This window comes from Pelophylax lessonae (assembly GCF_965119305.1).
Source record: "Pelophylax lessonae genome assembly, chromosome: 3".
NCBI classification, from domain to species: domain Eukaryota; kingdom Metazoa; phylum Chordata; class Amphibia; order Anura; family Ranidae; genus Pelophylax; species Pelophylax lessonae.
The window spans coordinates 151,896,287-151,917,016 of record NC_138770.1 but is presented as its reverse complement, the minus strand read 5'-3'; the positions used below and the strand labels follow the sequence as shown (position 1 = coordinate 151,917,016).

Below are 20,730 nucleotides of genomic sequence, written 5' to 3'. Positions count from 1 at the left end.
AAAATTCGATTAGGGAGTTTTTCAGAAAATCGACATTGTCCGGGCGTTTGAGCAGAGCAGCATTAGCTCTCCAGGGTTTTGTCGCTTTGGGTTTTTGTGACAGTGAGAGTTCAACACTCACTGGGGCGTGATCGGACCATGTGATCGGGGTTATCTCTGAGTCCACTGCCCTTTGGAGTAGAGTCAAATCAGACAAGATGACATCAATACGCGAATACGTGTTGTGCACCACAGAGTGGTGGGAGAATTCCCTATCGGAGGGATGATGGCACCTCCAGATGTCATATAGGTCATGCTTGTGGATGAAATTTTGCAAAGACGGAAGGCATCTGGTGGTGGCAGCTGAAGTGTCCACAGATCTGTCTGGGGGGAGGTTAAAGTCACCACACAGCACCAAGGGGCCTTTTTGGACCGAACGGATTTTAGTCATAGTTCTGTTCAGGAACCGGAGTTGGTGAATGTTGGGAGCATATATAGAGACCAAAGTTACTGTAAATCCATCAATGGAGCAGACTATGATCAAGTATCTGCCGTTGGCGTCCGTGACTGAGGTGATTTATTCGAAATCCAAGTCCTTGTGTATGGCCATTAGTACACCCTTCCGTTTCTTAGAGCAAGAGGCTGTGAAAACCGTGGGGTATTCTCTATGGGAGCAGAGGGGAGCATGTTGGTCTAAGAAGTGAGTCTCTTGTACACTAACAATGGCAGCTCTGTTCTTAATGGCAGTGCGCCACAAAGAAGTGCGCTTAGCTGGGTGATTGAGGCCGTTGGCATTGACAGATAGAATTTTAACCGTCATGTGTGCGTGGAGGTGAGTGCGAGGGATCAGTACTCACGGAACCATCGATAGACATAGTGTAGTTAGATGGATGAGTGGAGAGTCGGGAGTTGACAGTGTAGTCTTCTGTAGTCATGTAGAGGAATCTTGCAGAAATGCGGATCTTGAGGGGTTTCCCGGCGATTCCGGGGACAGACACATCTTCTCGAGGCAAATCAGAGTCTGTTACACCTGCAGAAGAGGGAGAAAAGGAACAACACAAGACCAGACAATACAGACATAGAACACAAAAGCAGAAGGAAACCATAGGCTGGGGTAGCCGTCTCCAGTCGGGGGTGAGAACAGTTCAACAGCCAAACGGGCTAAACGCCTCTAGACGACAAGCTGGGGGTGGAACAGGACTCCAGAAAAAAGTCCAGAGAGAGAAAACAAAAAAAACAGGATTGCGAGCCCAGTCAATCAAGTGTCTCTCGAGGTGCGTTGCGGCATGGATTGCCATTGTGGGGGAACTCTGCTCGGGGATTTTTTCGCTCCCGGGGGGGGGGGGGGTACTGGGTCGGGGATGATGCCCCATGAGTGGAGCAGGGATATGCCCCTATCTAGCGTGGTGATCATGTATGATTCTCCATTCCTCTCCACCGAAATCTTGGAGGGGTGTTTCCATTTGTACGGCAGGTTGTGGTTTCGCAGAGCCTTGGTGATAGTAGAAAGTTGTCTACGTGTGTCCAGAGTATGCTTAGACAGGTCTGCAAAAATTTGTATAGCGGAGTAGGGATCAGGTAGATTGCCCAAGGACCTAGCCTTGTTCAGGATAGCTTCTTTGGTTTGGTAGAAGTGCACACGGAGCAACGTGTCGCGTGGCACATGTTGCGGGAGAAAAGGGGGTTTAGGAACCCTGTGGATACGGTCAATCGTCAGCTCCAGGGGAGTCGCTCCAGGTAAAATCGCTAAAAACGCATCAGTGGCAAATTTGTGTAGCTCAGCAGGAAGTACAGTCTCAGGAATGCCACGGATCTTAAGATTGTTCCTTCTGGAGCGGTCCTCCAGATCTGCGATTTTAGCTTTCAGCCATTGTCGCTCATCCAAATTTTCTTCATGCGCTTCCACCAAATCATTTACTGTAGTTACAATCTCAGATACAGAGGATTCCACAGTGTGAACCCTTTCCCCTAAGGAGAGAACTTTAGCAGAAAACTTAGTAGCAAGGGAGACTATATCTGCCTGGAGGGAGGTATGGAGGGCATACATCATGTCCTTTAATGCCGTGTCCATGATAGGTTGGCCAGCTGTGGGGAAGGCAGCGAAGGGAGAGGACCCCAGGGAGATGGGCAGTAGTGGGTTACTCGAGCTCCCAGGCTGTGAGGCGGCACTGCGTGACTTTAACTGGTAATTGCGCAGTCATCCAATGCTGTACCCAAACTACATTTTTTCTTTTTTTCCCCCAACAAATACAGCTTTCTTTTGGTGGTATTTGATCACGTCTGCGGTTTTTATTTTTTGCGATATAAACAAAAAAAGTAAATTTTCTACTTTTTCTTATAAAAAATATCCAATCAACTCAATTTTTGTCATAAATTTAGGCAAAAATGTATTTAGCTACATATCTTTGATAAAAAAATCTCAATAAGCGTATATTTATGGGTTTGCGCAAAAGTTATAGGGTCTACAAACTATGGTGTATATACTGGAATTTACACAGCTTTTACTTTCTGACTGCCTATCTCATTTCTTGAAGTGCTAAAGTATATGTAGTAGAGTATGGGGATACCCCATGTGTGAAACTTTTTGGCCGTCTAGCCACGTACAGGATCCCAAAAATGAATCACCGCCTTCAGGATTTCTAAGGGCGTAAACTGTCGATTTCACTCCTCACTACATATCACAGTTTTGGAGGCCATGAAATGCCAAGATAGCACAACCCCCCCCCCCCCCCCAAATCAGCCCATTTTTGAAAGTAGACACTCCAAGCTATTTGCTGAAAAGCATGTTGAGTTCATGGAATATTTTATATTTTGCCACAAGTTTCGGGGGAAATTACAAAAATGTTCTTTTTTTTTTTTTTTTTTTTTACACAAAGTTGTTACTTAAATGATATATTGCTCAAACATGCCATGGGTATATGTGGAATGACACCCCAAAATACATTCTGCTGCTTCACCTGAGTACAGGGACACCACATGTGTGAGACTTTTTGGCAGTCTAGCCGCGTACAGGACCCCGAAAACCAATCACCGCCTTCAGGCTTTCTAAGGGCGTAAATTGTTGATTTCTCTCCTCCCTATCTATCACAGTTTCAGAGGCCATGAAATGCCAAGATAGCACAACCCCCCCCCCCCCCCAAATGACCCATTTTTGGAAAGTAGACACCCTAAGCTATTTGCTAAGAGGCATTTTGAGTATTTTGCAGATCTCGCTTTTTGTCACAAAGTTTTTAAAATTAAAAATAAATAAATAAATACATATAAAAACTTTCTTCATTTTCCAAAACAAATAAGAGCTGCAAAATGCTCACCATGCCTACCATTAAAATTATAAACTGATCATTTCTATGTCAGTGGGCAAACATACAAAATCAGCAGGGGATCAAATACTTTTTTCCCTCACCGTAATCACTGTTATCTCCCGGTGGAGACGGCTTCCCCCGCCCACCCACCACTGGGAGAAGAATTGCTGATTCCCCTGTTAACACTGTGTTGATGGGGGAACCCTGCAAATTTTTGCAGGAAAGAAATTTGCACTGTATATGGTTGGCTTTACTTTACTTTCCAAACACACCAACCTAGATGAGGCTGAACATCTTAAAGTGGAACTGAAGTTCTGCTGTAACAAACAGCAAGCAGACAAGCTTTTATTGCATAAAAGGCATGCAAAGTGTCTCCTGCAATCACATGCCCCTACCTGCTTGCTGACTTCTCCAGCAATGTAAACTGAGCTGCACATGTGCTGGCCTAGAGTGCAGGAGTAAAGTTATCCCGTGCCAGCCAATGAAGATGGTTCACAGGAGAAGATGCCGACGAGGGACGGGGCTGTTGGAGGAAAGGTACGTTTTAACTTCCTTTAGTTCTTCTTTAACTGCAGTATAGTCTGTGTTTTATCATTATTTTGACAGATTCTCTAAAATAATCATTTGTTGTTTATAATTTTCTAGAAGTTCTTTTGGACCCTTGTAGGACTTGGTGTCCATCATCCTCCTGCCAGGCAGTGTGCAAACTACAAGAGAAAGGGCCCCAGAATCCACAGCTGGTACAGTGCACTTCCTGCGACATTGAGTTCTGCTCCTCGTGTAAAGCCAACTGGCACCCAGGACAAGTTTGTCAAGAAAACTTGCCAATTACTTTTCTTCCTGGAGAAACAAGGTAGTTGTTTTTTCAAAAATGTCTAATTAATAATATTTATGTAACATCACTAAAGTCATGCAAAAATCTATCTATCTATCTATCTATCTATCTATCTATCTATCTATCTATCTATCTATCTATCTATCTATCTATCTATCTATCTATCTATCTATCTATCTATCTATCTATCTATCTATCTATCTATCTATCTGTCTATCTGTCTGTCTGTCTGTCTGTCTGTCTATCTGTCTGTCTGTCTGTCTGTCTGTCTGTCTGTCTGTCTGTCTGTCTGTCTGTCTGTCTGTCTGTCTGTGTCTGTCTGTGTTACTATCTATCTACAGTATCTCAAAAAAGTGAGTACACCCCTCACATTTTTGTAAATATTTAATTATATCTTTTCATGTGACAACACTGAAGAAATGACACTTTACTACAATGTAAAGTAGTGAGTGTACAGCTTTTGTATAACAGTGTAAATTTGCTGTCCCCTCAAAATAAGTCAACACACAGCCATTAATGTCTAAACCGCTGGCAACAAAAGTGAGTACACCCCTAAGTGAAAATGCCCACCATTATTTTCCAGCACTGCCTTAATCCTCTTAGGCATAGAGTTCACCAGAGCTTAACAGGTTGCCACAGGAGGCCTCTTCCACTTCTCCATGATGACATCACGGAGCTGGTTGATGTTAGAAACCTTGCGCTTCTCCACCTTCTGTTTGAGGATGTCCCACAGATGCCCAATAGGGTTTAGGTCTGGAGATATGCTTGGCCAGTCCATCACCTTTACCCTCAGCTTCTTTAGCAAGGCAGTGGTTGTCTTGGAGGTGTATTTGCGGTCATTATCATGTTGGAATACTGCCCTGCGGCCCAGTCCCCGAAGGGAGGGGATCATGCTCTGCTTAAGCATGTCACAGCACATGTTGGCATTCATGGTTCCCTCAATGTACTCCTCATCTGGTTACTGCCACACATGCTTGACACCATCTGAACCAAATACAATTATCTTGGTCTCATCAGACCACAGCACATGGTTCCAGTAATCCATGTCCTTAGTCTGCTTGTCTTCAGCAAGCTTTCTTGTGCATCATCTTTAGAAGAGACTTCCTTCTGGGACGACAGCCATGCAGACCAATTTGATGCAGTGTGCGGCGTATGATCTGAGCACTGACAGGTTGACCCCCCACCCCTGCAATCTCTTCAGCAATGCTAGCAGCTCTCATACCTCTATTTCCCAAAGACAACCTCTGGATATAACGCTGAGCATGTGCACTCAACTTCTTTGGTCGACCATGGCGAGGCCTGTTCTGAGTGGAACCTGTCCTGTTAAACCGCTGTATGTTCATGGCCACCGTGCTGCAGCTCAGTTTCAGAGTCTTGGCAATCTTCGTATAGCCTAGGCCTTCTTTATGTAGAGCAACAATTCTTTTTTTCAGATCTTTAGAGAGTTCTTTGCCATGTGGTGCCATGTGGAACTTCCAGTGACCAGTATGAGAGAATGAGAGTGATAACACCATATTTAACACACTTGCTCCCCATTCACGCCTGAGACCTTGTAACACTAATGAGTCACATGACACCAGGGAGGGAAAATGGCTAATTGGGCCCAATTTGGACATTTTTACTTAGGGGTGTACTCACGTCGGTACTTTGACATTAAATACCAGTGTTATGGCAGCAGATACCATAACCCAGGTATTTTCTTACAGGGCCGACGGTCCTCTTTGACATAAAAATGGTCCCGCCGTAGGATCACTTTTATGGGTGGCAGGAGAGGTTCCCCTCCCACTGCTTCCTTGTCATTTTCCCCGCTTACCGGAGCCGTCGGTAGCGGGGAAAAACATCTGGTCCTTCTGTGTCCCAGGTAGGAAGTTAAGTGAGGGCAAGATGGCTCCCACTCGACTCTATGACCTTGGAGGACCAGAGCTTCTCCTCAATGGCCATAAAGGGCCCATTTTTCTTTTTGCTGAAAAAAAAGTCATATTTTCTTTTTTTTTTTTGCTTTTAGGTGTAGATGTGAGATCTGAGGTCTATTTAACCTCAGATCTCACAATAAAGAGGACCCGTCCTGCTTATTTCTTTTACAAGGGATGCTTACATAGGTATCTATTTGCATGGTGTAACATCATCTTTTACATTTTACAAAAAAAAAATAGGTTTTATATTGTGTTTCCGTGCAATAAAATTCATTAACGTGTATTTTTTCCAAAAAAAATTACATTTGACAAACCGCTGCGCAAATACCGTGTGACATAAAAAAAAAAAAAAAAAAATTGCAAAACGCATGATTTTATTCTATAGTGTCTCTGCTATAAAAAAATATATAAATATACAATGTTTGAGGTCTCCAAGTAATTTTCCAGCACAAAAATGTAGATTTTTACATGTATGTAAGAAGCAACAGACTTGACCCGGCTGGCAAGTAATTAAGGAATAACTTTACCTTTAATGAATCTGTTCACCCCCCACGGGGTAGTTGTCCGTTAGGCCTCAAGCACATGGCCATATGAAAATACAGCAACTGGGTAGGATCATGTTGGCAGAAGTTGCCAACTGTTTTTGCAAGAACATATGACACATTAGCCACCTAGTATCTTACTGTTGCTAGGACACAGTTAGCTTCTGCCACCTAATGTCCTAACATTGCTATAAGGCAAATGGCTTTTCAAGGAATCTGTCTAGCGTCCTGAATTGCTAAGTTGCAGAAGGCTACTAATAGAAGTTGCCTAGAGTCCTATTGTTACTTGTACCACAATATAATACATTTATACGGTATTTAAATGTTGGCACAAATGTTTACATGGCTACAAGGTCATTTACACAGGACCTCAAATGCAGATTGACCTTTTTTTTTTGACCAGTGACAATAAACACTGTTGCACAACTATCACACTGTATAACATTCAGGTATGACTTTTATGCAACTTTTGAGGACTAATATTGAAGCCCATGGCCCTCAAGTTGCATGAAACTACTTTGAAGTTGCTGCAACTTTAAGTTGTGCATAATTGAATAGTTATCATTGGAAAACATGGAAAACGACTTGTCATGCAACTTTGATGTCCAAAGTTGCATGACAAGTTGCACAAGTGTGAATACATATAGAGCCTAAGGGTGCTTTACATCAGACAGCACTAGTTCCATTAAAAATGTATCATTTATTTAAACAACAATATAAACATATTGATATTCTAATAAAAAAGCACAATGACAATTAGGGTTAATTTCATATAGGTCCTGGTTTACATGACTGTATTCTGGTGGCATAATCCCGACATGTTTCGCCTGCAGGGCTTCTTCAGGGGATATTTAGTCCACATACAGTTCCTATACTGGTTACCATGCTAAGATAGTTCAAACAGAGTTTTTCTTTTATCTACCCGAGTAGGGTTGTATATATGACCGCAGAAGATACAATAAAAGACCCAGTAAGTATAATGCAAATAACGACCACACGAAGCGAACAACGCTAATAAGATGTATACGTTTAACAAGCAGTGAGCATGTGTTGTTTGAGGATAATGCCTGCACCTGCGTGGCTCCAGCACATGCAACTAGGAATGGACTGGAGAAGTTTGGGCTATAACTGTGTCACATTTACACAGAAGTTACATACAGGTAGTCCCCGGGGGTACAAACATCCGACTTACAAATGACTCCTACTTACAAACGGAAGGAGACAACAGGAAGTGAAAGGAAATCTACCCCTAGGAAGGGAAATTCACTCCTGTAAGAGTTCTCACGCGAAAAAGGTGTCTCCACTGAAGCTTGTTTCTACAACAACCCAAAATTTTCAAAATCCAATTGTCACAGGGACAGAAAGTGAGGTGACATCTTCTGAACAGGGGCACAGACAGCCAAACAAATGTTACAGGGGTGTTAACTCTTCCCTATGCTATCCAAAAAACGTAAAATGATTATTTTGGCTGGTGCTACACTTAAAAAATGTACCTGTTTCGGCTTACAAACAAATTCGACTACAAACAAATTTGAGTGGTGCCATTAGCAGCTCAACATTGATATGAAACAAGCAAACTTGGCCAGTTCTGACATGATAATCGATTAGCAGGGAAAATCAGTTCGATTTATGTCAGGATTTCAGTAAGAATGTTTACAACAATCCATCAGATGTTTGTGTTTTTGTAGTAACCAGCACTAGGCAACAGATAGTTTGGATTAATTGGTTTCTATGGGCAACAACTCTGCACTAGTTATCTAAAAATCATTTCAGAGTTTCCATGGAGATGTCACGTAATGGAAGGTTAATGGGCTTCTCAATTCTGTTTGTCCTTTTACCTGAGAAGAAGGCAGAATGTTGACAATGTTATCCTTTCATACGCATGTACTCTTTTTTTCTGAGAAATATTTTCATCCTACTATTAATAGATGATTTCAGAGTCTAAAGGGGGTTGCGGGGCTGAATACAAATGATACAATTGATATAACCAATCATTATAAATGGCTTGCTTTCAAGGCTTCAGATTTGTCATAGAAACACAGAAACATACAAGAGTGACGAGAGAAAAAGGACTAAGTGGTTCATCGAGTCTGTCCCATTTTTTTTTTTTTTTCATTTTTTTTTCTAGCATAGATCTGTGTTTGTTCCAAGCATGTTTGGATCCACTTACTCTTTACTGACTTACTACCTCTGCTGGAAGTCTGTTCCAAGTATAAACTACTTTTGGGAAAATATATCTTTCGGTGATTCGTTTGGAACTCCTACTAGTTTGAGGTCATGTCCCTACGTTCTTGATCTCAGCTTCATATTGAACATACTGAATTGAGTGACACAGGCCCTAGGAGGGGTTACATGGGGGTTGGCTTCCATTTTTCTATCTTCCAGTGTCCCAACCTCTGTAGGCAGCAGTATAGAACAAATGTTCCTGATTTCCTGTGCCCTTCAATAAACTACAAGTAAAAAATGTATGCTAAGCACAAAAATGTTTTTTTTCCCAGGATCTAGTTTTACCCCAATGTGCAGGCAATGAGAGATAATTTAATACATTTTAATCCCGCTGATTACGGCATATTTAAATGTTCATATACAGCATTTGTTTTTATTCGCTTTAATCTGAGCTGTTGCCCTTTCAGCTCTGCACAGAAAACGGTGGAAGATGACGTACCAATCAAACGTTGTCCTAAATGTAAAGTCTACATAGAACGGGATGAAGGCTGCGCGCAGATGATGTGTAAGAACTGCAAGCACGCCTTCTGCTGGTACTGCCTGGAGTCTTTGGATGTCAGTATACATTTCTATCTACAGTTCTTACTTCTCAGCATAGCTATGAATAGAAATATGCAGAGCTTTTTATTATACCTTTTTTTATTCTTTTATACAGGATGACTTCCTGCTGATACATTATGATAAGGGACCATGTCGGAACAAATTAGGTCATTCTCGGGCATCCGTCATATGGCACAGAACACAGGTTTGTGAACATGTTCGCTTGTCCTCAGTTGTGAACTCATTTAAATAATTGTGGATAGGTTAGTTTGGGTAATAAGGTTGTGAGAATGGTAAAAGGTCACTCCACACAAAGCCAATACGCCAGTTTTAAGTGAATGCTGGTGGGCTGACTGTGATGTTCTCCATTGGACTTTTTTGTTTCTAGTTATACAGCCTTACATCTGCTAATAGCAGAAAGAAATGTGGAAAAAATATTGTGCTAACCATAAGGAAAAAAGCTGCTACAACAATTGACAAAAAAATTGTGACACAAAAAAGATAACAAAAAGTGCAGCGCTAATAAGTATAGGTGTGAATCCGATAGGAAAAAAATCCATAAAAAATTGGATAATTAGGAGTATAACTAAATTATACATGAGTGTAAATACAAGCAAGAAAAAGGAAATAAGCACGTGATATGTGAATAAACACAATATGTGACAAGTTCTGTAGAGTCCGCAAACAGTCCAAGTAAATAAAAATCAACAAAAATTCAATAAATGAATAATCCCCAGTGTGTTAGTGACATGATTGTCCAACAAATGGTGATCATGTGCTCAATGGATCCCAACACCAACTGAAAGATGGAGATGTAGTGTGCTCACCAGAACCGTAGGACACAGAGTGCCGTATAGCACCTGGGTCAAAACAGCTAAATGTGATGTGGAGAAGGGGTCCAGATACACAGCAAGCCATGGATCTGCCACAGATCACACAGGGCGCCATTGGGGAGTCCTTCAAGATCAATGCGCCCCTGTACCTGGTTCCATCCATTATCGTTTGGCTGACCGAGAGTTTTTTGGAGGTATTTCATCTGCTTTATATCTCCACTTGGACATCCATGGCTTGCTGAGTATCTGGACCCCTTCTCCACATCACATTTAGGTGTACGTTAGTAACCGGTGTTAATTCTTGCATTATCACCGTTCTCCTAACACGATCTAACACCGCCAATTTTTACACCAGCTGTGAGGCTGTTTAGTAAACCGTGTTGTGTTGACTCCAGCTCGGTGATAAGCGGTGTTAGCTAGCAGCGTGTTAGCACCGTGTTAGAGAGTGGGGAAGGTTTAACTAGCTGCACAACAGCCATCCTGTTTGAGAAAACCTATGATCCACAGTAAAGGAACATTGAATGTTTCTCAGAGCTGTTGAAAAATAAACACATGTAAAAGCACATACACACCCTGACTAATATTCTAAAACATAAATTTACATATATTATTTTTTTAAATTACTATTCCTCTACCATCCTCCACCCTAAAGGATCATAAGTTAATCCTTAGAACTGAGTTATGGGGTTTTAATTATAGCCAATAAAAAAAAAAAACACATTTAAAACCTATACACACTTTTATTAAAATAATAAAGATTGTTTTTTAATATTACCCTGCAATCCCTCCCACCTTAGCTAACTGCATTCATTTCCAGACACATTTCTTTTTCTCTTTTAGGACCGGTTCACACGATGCCACACACGAATCGATCAGAAATATACTGAGCATTCCTATGTGATTAAGATTGCATGCAAAATGTACTCCATTTGTGATTTGCAGTGGGTGTCAATAGAAAGTTAATGACACCCCAAACGCAGATTGCAAACGCATTGCATTTTCCCACACCTGCCCGCACTGGAATGCATGGTACAAAAGATCTGATTACAGTGTGGTTTAAAAAGTAGTGAATGCACTACTTTTGGTGCAGCGTGGTGTGATTTTAGCCCATTCAAAACAAATTGGCTGAAATCGCACTGTATAGAACCACATGTAAATCGCACAGGAATGCACAGCTCATTTCTGTGTGATGCATGTGTAGGCATAGTATGAACTGGCCTTAAATGGGCTAAAATCGCACTACGCTGCACCAAAAGTAGTGCGTGCACTACTTTTTAAACCACACTGTAACCAGATCGCATGGTACAAAAGTACTATGCGATCCAGTGCGGGCAAACGCACTGCATTTCCAACGTGCATTTGGGGTGTCATTACCTTTCTATTGACACCCACTGCAGATCACAAATGGAGTGCATTTTGCATGCCTTCTGATCGCACAGGAACTCACAGTGCATTTCTGTGTGATTCATGTGCTGGCATGGTGTGAAACGGCCCTTAAAAGTACATATCAATCCTATGTCATCTGCCAAGCATCAGACATGCTAAGTCATACATTAATATATATATATTTTTTTTCAACCACCGAGTTAAACAAAAAAATGACTTGATTCACCCATTCACACATTCCATTTATGTGGACAGGGGAATCATTTCCACTGAGCTATTGTGTTCTGACCACAGGCATACTCTGTCAGAATATTAATCAGTACTGCAGGCTATAGCTGGCAGCACTAATTGATCATCGAAAACCCAGACAGGCTGGTTGTTCAGAAGTCCATCTACAACTCAACTTCTGTACAACCAGCCTGCCCATACATTGATGGAATTTCAGTTGGTCCGTGCTGAACCAGCCAAATTTCCGTCCATGTATGACTGGCTTAAGATAGTGGTCTAATGCAGTAAGAAATATACATCTCTCTGTCATTGAGGTCTACTGCTCTCCTTTCTCAGCACAGATGTCCCCTCTGCTCTGCCATTATATATGCATGATATGTGAGTGCTGCAGACACAGGGTTCTAGATGAACCCTGCAGTCTACAATAGTGTTGTCCTGAAGCACTTACTGACCACAATGAGCAGTAAAATTCCTCTTCTACACTGAAAAAAAGGCCTTAACACCTGGTCTGACTTGGTGTTAAATTCAGGAGATTTAACACCAAGTTTGCACTGGTTTTAAGACTATTCTGAGCTAACACGGGTTACTAAACAGGTACATTCCTATACTAACACTGTAGTTATCACAGAGACAACACCGTAAGGTGAAGAGATGTGATATTTGGTTCCTACCTTAGTTAAAACGGTTTGCTAAACACGTCTTAGGAAATTATCACTTTGATTCTCTGTGATAAAGCCTAACACCACTTAACACCCATTTAACACCGGTTACTAAACGTACACCTTAGCTGTTTTGACCCAGGTGCTATACGGCACTCTGTGTCCTACGGTTCTGGTGAGCACACTACATCTCCATCTTTCAGTTGGTGTTGGGATCCATTGAGCACTTGATCACCATTTGTTGGACAATCATGTCACTAACACACTGGGGATTATCCATTTATTGAATTTTTGTTGATTTTTATTTACTTGGACTGTTTGCGGACTCTACAGGACTTGTCACATATTGTGTTTATTTACATATCACATGCTTATTTCATTTTTTCTTTTTTGTATTTACACTTATATATAATTTAGTTATACTCCTAATTATCCAATTTTTTATGTTTTTTTTTCCTATTGGATTCACACCTATACTTATTAGCGCTGCACTTTTTGTTACCTTTTTGTTTACATCTGCTAATACACTGTACAAAAAAATTAAAGGAACACTTTTTAATCAGAGTATAGCATCAAGTCATTTAAACTCCTAGGGATATTGATCTGGTCAGTTAAAAAGCCGAGGGGGTTGTTAATCAGTTGCAGCTGCTTTGGTGTTACTGAAATTAACAACAGGTGCACTAGATGGGCAACAATGAGACGACCTCCAAAACAGGAAGATCCTTTCACCCAGGCTTTTCGATCAGGTCTGCCTGTCAGTTTTTCAGGCAGAGCTGATCGGATGCTCCATGCATCCTTATGGAGCAGCGGATGTCAGTGGTGACATGTCCGCTGACACCCACTGCTATTCAATCCGATCCTGTCTGTGAAATCCAGATGGATGAAAACCCTATTTTCCATCTGTCTGGAGGATCGGATCGGATTGGATCGGATTAAAACGGATAGGCGGTCCATTTTCACCTGATCTCCCATAGAGGAGAGCGGGGCTCTGACAGGTCCGTCTCAGCACAGTGAGCGGAGACAGACCTGTCATCTGCCTGCTCAGCGGGGATCGGTGGATCTATCCCCACTGAGCAAAATGGAGTCTGCTGGGCGGAAAGTCCGTGTGAAAGGACCCGGAAGTGTTTTACAGGTGGAGGCCGCTGACATTTTTTCCCTACTCATCTTTTCTTTTTTTTTTCATTAGTTTTGCATTTGGCTAGGGTCAGTGTCACTACTGAAAGTATGAGACGACACCTGGACCCTATAGAGGTTGCACAGGCAGTCCAACTCTTCCAGGATGGGACATCAATACATGCCATTGCCAGAAGGTTTGCTGTGTCCCCCAACACAGTCTTAAGAGCATGGAGGAGATTCCAGGAGACAGGCAGTTACTCTAGAAGAGCTGGACAAGGCCATAGAAGGTCCTTAACCCATCAGCAGAACTGGTATCTGCTCCTTTGAGCAAGGAGGAACAGGATGAGCACTGCCAGAGCCCTACAAAATACCTCCAGCAGGCCACTGCCATAAATGTCTCTGACAAAACAATCAGAAAAAGACTTTATGAGGGTGGCCTAAGGGCCCAACATTCTCTAGTGGACCCTGTGCTCACTACCCAGGATCGTGGAGCTCAATTGGCATTTGCCATTGAACACCAGAATTGGCAGGTCCGCCACTGGTGCCCTGTGCTTTTCACAGGTGAGAGCAGGTTCACAAAAAGCACATGTGACAGACGGGAAAGGGTCTGGAGAAGCTATGGAGAATGTTATGCTGTCTGTAACATCGTTCAGCATGACTGGTTTGGTGGTGGGTCAGTGATGGTCTAAGGAGGCATATCCATGGAGGGACGCACAAACCTCTACAGGCAGGACAATGGCACCCTGGCTGCCATTAGGTATTGGGATGAAATCCTTGGGTTCCTTCTGTGCACGACAATGCCCAGCCTTATGTGGCAAGAGTATGCAGCCAGTTCCTGGAGGATGAAGGAATTGATACCATTGAATGGCCCCCACGCTCTCCTGACCTAAATCCAATAAAAAACCTCTGGGACATTATGTTTCGGTCCATCCGATGCTGCCAGGTTGCACCTCAGTTTGTTCAATAGCTCAGTGATGCCCTGGTCCAGATCTGGGAGGAAATACCCCAGGACACCATCCGTTGTCTCATTATGAGCATGCCCCAACGTTGTCAGCCTTGCATACAAGCACGTGGGGGCCATACAAACTACCATTTTGAGTTGCTGCAATGAAATTTCAGCAAAATAGACTAGCCTGCTGCATCATTTTTTTTTATATTGATTTTCGGGGTGTCTTCAAATTCAGCCCTCTCTCTGTAGGTTGATCATTTTCATTTTCTATCAAACAATGTGGCATCCTTTCATACCTAACACATTACCTGGTCCATATCAGTATACGTATCCAGCATGATATTTTTCCCTATTGAGATCAGATGTGTTTTCAAAGTGTTCCTTTAATTTTTTTGAGCAGTGTATATTAATTTTATAACGGCCATAGCCAGACCTTCATGTAATTTTCATAGATCCATGAGAGATTGCCCTGGGAGATGTAAAAAGCCACTAGATGACTTGGTCAGCCAGCAACTCCCAAATATTTGGATTTACCCATCCTTTAAAGTGGTAGTAAACCGTGGCTGAGTTAGAAAACAAAACAAAAAACACTTGTATGGAAATTGCATAATGTGCTAGTATGCATCACATACTAGCACATTATTAAAATACTTACCTTAGAACGAAGCCTTCCAGCAGTGTGCTGTCACCACGGAGAGGGCTGACATCTTCCCCTAGTCTTACTTCTGGGTTTGCAGGTTCCAACACTGTGAGTGGCTTGAGCCACGATGACGTCACTCCTGCGCATGTGCGTGGGAGCCCTTGATTCCAGCATGGTTAGCCGGACCTTCAGAGCGCAAGTTCTGGTGACGTCACTGGCTGCATTCATATCTCCTAAACAGTGCAAGTTTAGGAGATATTAATTTTACCTACAAGTAAGCCATATTATAGGCTTACCATATGACAGTCTGCGGGAGACCTGCATTTCATCAGTGATCTGCTAATCACTGGTGCAGTGCTCTCCAGGCTCCTAAAACAAAAAATAGTAAATACACATTTTTTTTTAACCTGCAAAAAATGTGCATTTATTATTTTTTGTTAAAAGCTGCAATATTATGGGTTGCCTGCAAAACTGGCCATACACAGGGTGAATTTTGTCTGTTTTTTGTTGAACCAGCCGAATATTTCTTCATGGATGGTCCGTTTAGCACCCTTCCACCCCATATCTTTCTAAGGATCAAAGGAGGTAGACGTAAAATTGTCAGTCGAACAGCACCTGCATTTAATCAGATCCAGGCACTGTTTGGGCATTTTGAAATCCGGCTTCTCCATTTGTCAAAATACAATAGCTGCAGTGGGGAAATCGCTGTTTGGCATAGATGGAGGAATCTGCTAGATTTCTTTTGTTTAGCCTGCATATGTCTATGGGGGAAATTTACTAAAATGAGAGCACTCAGAATCTGGTGAAGCTGTGCATGGTAGCCAATCTGCTTCTGACTTCGGCTTTTTCACTTAAACAGAGCTCCAGTCACCATAATCAGTTTTATTCTAAAAGCACCCCCATGATTGGCACAGATTGTACATTACTATCTGGATACTGATGCAAATGTAACTATGTGTGTTTTTTTTTAATCTGTAAAAAATGACCTGATCTCAGAAGCAGGCAGGGGCCATTGCAGTTCTGGGCATCTGAAGCCCGGTCGTGTCTGTTTCCGGGATAGGGTGCAGCTGGCTACCCAGCATGCACCTCCCGATCTCGCGCCTGTGCAGACTGCGCGGCGCAGTTTTCTGATTGCAGGTTGCCACAGCGATGGCGGCGGCAGCAGGTGTTCCCGCCCCGTTGTTATGGCAACCTGTCATTTAAAAGAGAATCAGGCGATTCCCTTGGACTTCTGGGATTGATGACGCCGATATTCCAGGATTCCGAGGGAATCGCCTGATGACGACATCGCCAGGGACTGGAAGCGCCACTGACTTATTTAAAATAAAGGAATTTAGACATAATTAAAAAAAAATTAAATATCCATTTAGGGCTGCACTGCAGGTGGGCATGTGAGTAAAAGCAAGTTGCAAATATGGGCGAAACTCTGCTTTAAGCTTTGACAATAAATCCTGGACACTGACTATCATGGACAGCTGCACCAGATTGTGCAATCTCCAGTTTTAGTAAATCCCCCCCAAAGTATATATGACAAGCTTTAATCTCTAGACAGCTGGTGGCTATTCTTGAGTGTCCCAACATACAAAGCAGAGCAAGCGTTTTAAACCTGATGGAGGACATCCACATGTAATATTGATGGTGCCAGGGGTCCTCTGACATCTGGGAATCTAGCTTGACTTTGAAGGCAGATTAACCTCCCTGGCGGTATTCCCGAGTGTGGCTCGGGGTGGAATTTCAGTGCCATTAGCGGTAACCCCGAGCCACACTCGCTGGAGAAATCGCTGGATCCTGGAAGAGGTTATACCTTGCCCCCGTAATGTATTCCGGCAGTGTACAGCAGCCGGATCTTCCGCCTGATGCTGTGTGCCCTGGCTTCTGTTCCCTGCAAGCGTCGCGTTGCAGGGGGGTGGAACCGGCAGCAAATTCAAATGTAAAACACACAAACACACTGATATATTGTAATCCTATTGGATTACATTACTAAATAAAATAAATTGACCTTAGTTTGCCCCCCAGTGCCCTTGCCTGCAGTTTTTCTGTACATTATTTATATATATATATATATGTATATATATATATACTTTAACTTATTTACGGTTATTTATTATATTATAATTTATGATTTTGTGTGTTATAAAGAACGCACAGTAAAATAAAATCATATGTAAATAGTTGGTTTGGGCTGCTCGTCCTTAAGAATTACATGCAAAATAATGGTACCGCTTTCAGCACCTAAAATCTGAAATAATCATACCGCTAGGGAGGTTAACCATAATGTTTTTCCAGTATATTGCAGCCAGGTAAATCATGTTTTAGAGGTATACTTTGTATACTATTGCTGTAGCATTATATTAAAGTGACACCAAACTGTGGTTAAAAAAAAAAAAAAAATTAAGTATGTCTTACTATCTCAATAAACAATCTTCTTTTCAGCAATCTCCAAATCTCCAACTTCCTTTTTTATTGCTGCTGTAATCTGACTTCCTGTTAGAGGTTGTCTGTGTTTGTTCTCCATGGTCCCATTGTATGTAGGACATAGCCACCTTCTCTTGCTTGCTCCTGAGATGGACTAGGGACCACGGACTATGGGATTTGTAGTGTGCATAGAGCAGTGTACATGACCCCAGCTAATGTGCACTGCTTGTTTCAAATAAATAAAATTTAGGGTAAAAAGCAGAGGTTTGGGAGGATGTTACTAGCAGGAAAACCTTAAGAAAATAGATTACAGGGCCATTAAGTAGTCAATATGTATGCATTATTTTTGGAGAAATGGTGTCATTTTTAAAATTCCTTGTGCCAGAAGCAAGCTCGGGCAGTCTGAACCTCCATAATTCTGACGCCCCCTACACAGTCACAGCGCCTACACTCCCCGAACAACATTGTTGATTGGAGCTTTGCACCTGGGGGTATTGGTTTGCTGGAGATTCAGACCACTGTGCTCTGTCTTAGACCCTTTTTGAGTGTTTATTTAAAAAATAGTTAGTGCTACAGCCAAGATAAGTTTGAAATAGAGCTACAGCACTAAAACATTAGGAAAAACTCTGACATATATGTTTCTTTTTAAGCTACCTGATTGTATCACACTACTAATACAAAAAGGTTCAGTTGGGCTTTAAGCCAATTATAGGTCTGTGGACCCAAACTTGCAAATGACACAATGGGCATTGAACGGACGAACCACCAAAGAAAGAAAATAATGTCAACTTGTAATATAAGAATAAGTGCCAGTACATTACTTTTCTTGCCAGCCAGCGCCACCTTGTGTTAAATGCTTAGAATATGTTTTTAATGGTTTTCCAATGTCCTTTGCACCTAACCCTTTTTTTATATTTTGTTGTTCTCTGCAGGTGGTTGGAATATTTGCAGGTTTTGGGCTTCTGCTATTAGTAGCCTCACCATTCCTCTTACTGGCCACTCCTTTTGTTCTGTGCTGCAAATGTAAATGCAGTAAAGGGGATGATGACCCCTTGCCTACCTAATGTTACGAAGAATGAAATGGTATAACACACCTTTCCTGTGCACTGCTGGAGGCTACGTTACAAGTGGGATACAGCATAGTTTGTCCAGCTCATCTGGCATTCAGAGACACTAAGTGTGCCATTATACTAGGAACTTCTGTCTGTGTTTGTCATATCGAAATCATGATAACTACATCATCTAGGAGATAGGAGGATCAGACCGCACAATGTACAGAAGACATCATTGATAAACTTGTGTCATACACATACATGTGTTCAAAACTTTTATGCAAGTTGATCCAGTTTATAAAATTCTTTCAAGTTTATCATCCATATACTTATTTTACACCATTCCTTGTTTCTTAGAAGATTTTTTATATTTTTTTTTTTCTGTTATAGAATGCTGTATATTTCTTATGCATTGTTCTGAAAGGGATTGTTTTTGCTGTAGATGTTCTTTTATATCAGAAGGGTACCACAGAAAACTGAGCCTCAACTTTGTTGCTGAAATAACAGTAGTCTGAATTGATTAAAAAAAAAAAAAAAAAAAAGTAAAAAACGTAAACAGACGCTATGCTTAGTTTTTATTGTTTGCTGTTTATATGCATTTGTACATTATAAATGTTTAATACATATTGTTGATTACGCATTATTCTGTCCTCACACTATGGTGTACAGGTTTAGGGCCTGTGTTGATGGGCTTTTGGCTTGTACTGTATAAATGGCATCTGTTTGAAACACTTCTGAGATCATTCAGATTTCATTGATAGATGCAATTGATCTGCACTTGACCTGCTTCTGACTTACTTCTAGGTGGTTTGGCATTCCATAGACTTGTATGGAAATGTAAAACCCACTCAAAGTGAATAAAGGCCCATTGACACAGGCCATAATAATCATTGGGTAGAAATAGCAACAGTTTTTTTTTTGTTTTACTTAAAGCGGAGTTCCACCCATTTTAATTAGTTTAGATGTACGTAATCCCCTTTAAAAATGCTTTTACCAATGTAAACTATTTTCTTTTTTTTGCAAGAAAATACATTTTTTTCTTTTTTATTCATCTGCACTTCCGGGTCTGGCCGCCTATAGGTGATTATGTCACTTGGCGATTCGCAAGGGCTCCTGCGATAGCGGCGTCATGTATCCCAGCATACCTTGCGAATCGCCTAGTGACGAAATCTCGCATTATTACACTGGCACCAGTCCGCAATCCGCTCCGCCTCCGCCCCGCTTCCTCTCAGTGAGCTCTACGGGATGTAATGCTTTGAGTCCAGGATCCACTCTGCCTCCACCCCGTCTCCTCTCAGTGAGCGCGGACTGAAAGCATTACATCCCGTAGAGCTCACTGAGAGGAGGCGAGGGCAGAAGTGGAGCGGAGCGCGGACTCAAAGCAATACATCCCTAAGTACAGCTGGTGCCGGTGTGATAATGCGAGATTTCGTCACTAGGTGATTCGCAAGGTATGCTAGGATACATGATGTCGCTATTCCAGGAGCCCTTGCGAATCGCTGGAGTGACGTAATCGCCTATAGGTGGCCAGACCCGGAAGTGCAGATGAATAAAGAAGAAAAAAGGTATTTCCTTGCAAAAAAAAATAGTTTACATTGGTAAAAGCATTTTTAAAGGAAATTACGTACATTTAAACTTATTAAAATGGGTGGAACTCCACTTTAAGTCTCCAGTATGATATTCACTACTGTAGAGGAACCTCCTACCCAGCACAAACTGACATGATTGGCGTTTGAGCAGAGCTACTATTGTCACTGGCCTAAGTGTGTTCTCCTTTTATGCTTATATAAAATACACTAGAGGGCAGTTGACACAGGTTTATTTCTATGTCCTGCAACCTCTAGTGAATTCTCTATATGACAATATGAAGAATTGTATAGACAAGTGACAAGCTAAGAGTAGCAGTTCACAGCCTGACTGGGGATGGATTGATATATCTCCAAGGGGACTTGTATAGAAATGAGGATTGTGTATAGGACTGAGTTCTGCTTTATTGGGCACAAACCAGAAAGTGAAGCTACTCCTGAAAGAACTATTTATATCTGCTGCCACTATAGAAGGCATTACCTAGAGCAGTGGTTCTCAACCATCGGGCCACGGCTTTCCCTCTCCCAG

The 20,730-nt window shown here is 41.9% G+C and overlaps 1 protein-coding gene across 1 annotated transcript in view; it reads left to right on the top strand.

Annotated features, from left to right (window-relative positions):
• RNF144A (ring finger protein 144A) overlaps nucleotides 1–19,479 on the top strand; it is a 115,229-nt gene extending 95,750 nt beyond the window's left edge. The window contains exons 5-8 of the mRNA XM_082249988.1: nucleotides 3,927–4,134; nucleotides 9,205–9,352; nucleotides 9,453–9,542; nucleotides 18,496–19,479. Coding sequence (XP_082106114.1) covers nucleotides 3,927–4,134; nucleotides 9,205–9,352; nucleotides 9,453–9,542; nucleotides 18,496–18,627 — 578 coding nt within the window. The 3' untranslated portion in view covers nucleotides 18,628–19,479. The remainder of the gene's footprint in view (nucleotides 1–3,926; nucleotides 4,135–9,204; nucleotides 9,353–9,452; nucleotides 9,543–18,495) is intronic.
• The last annotated feature ends 1,251 nt before the right edge of the window (nucleotides 19,480–20,730 follow it).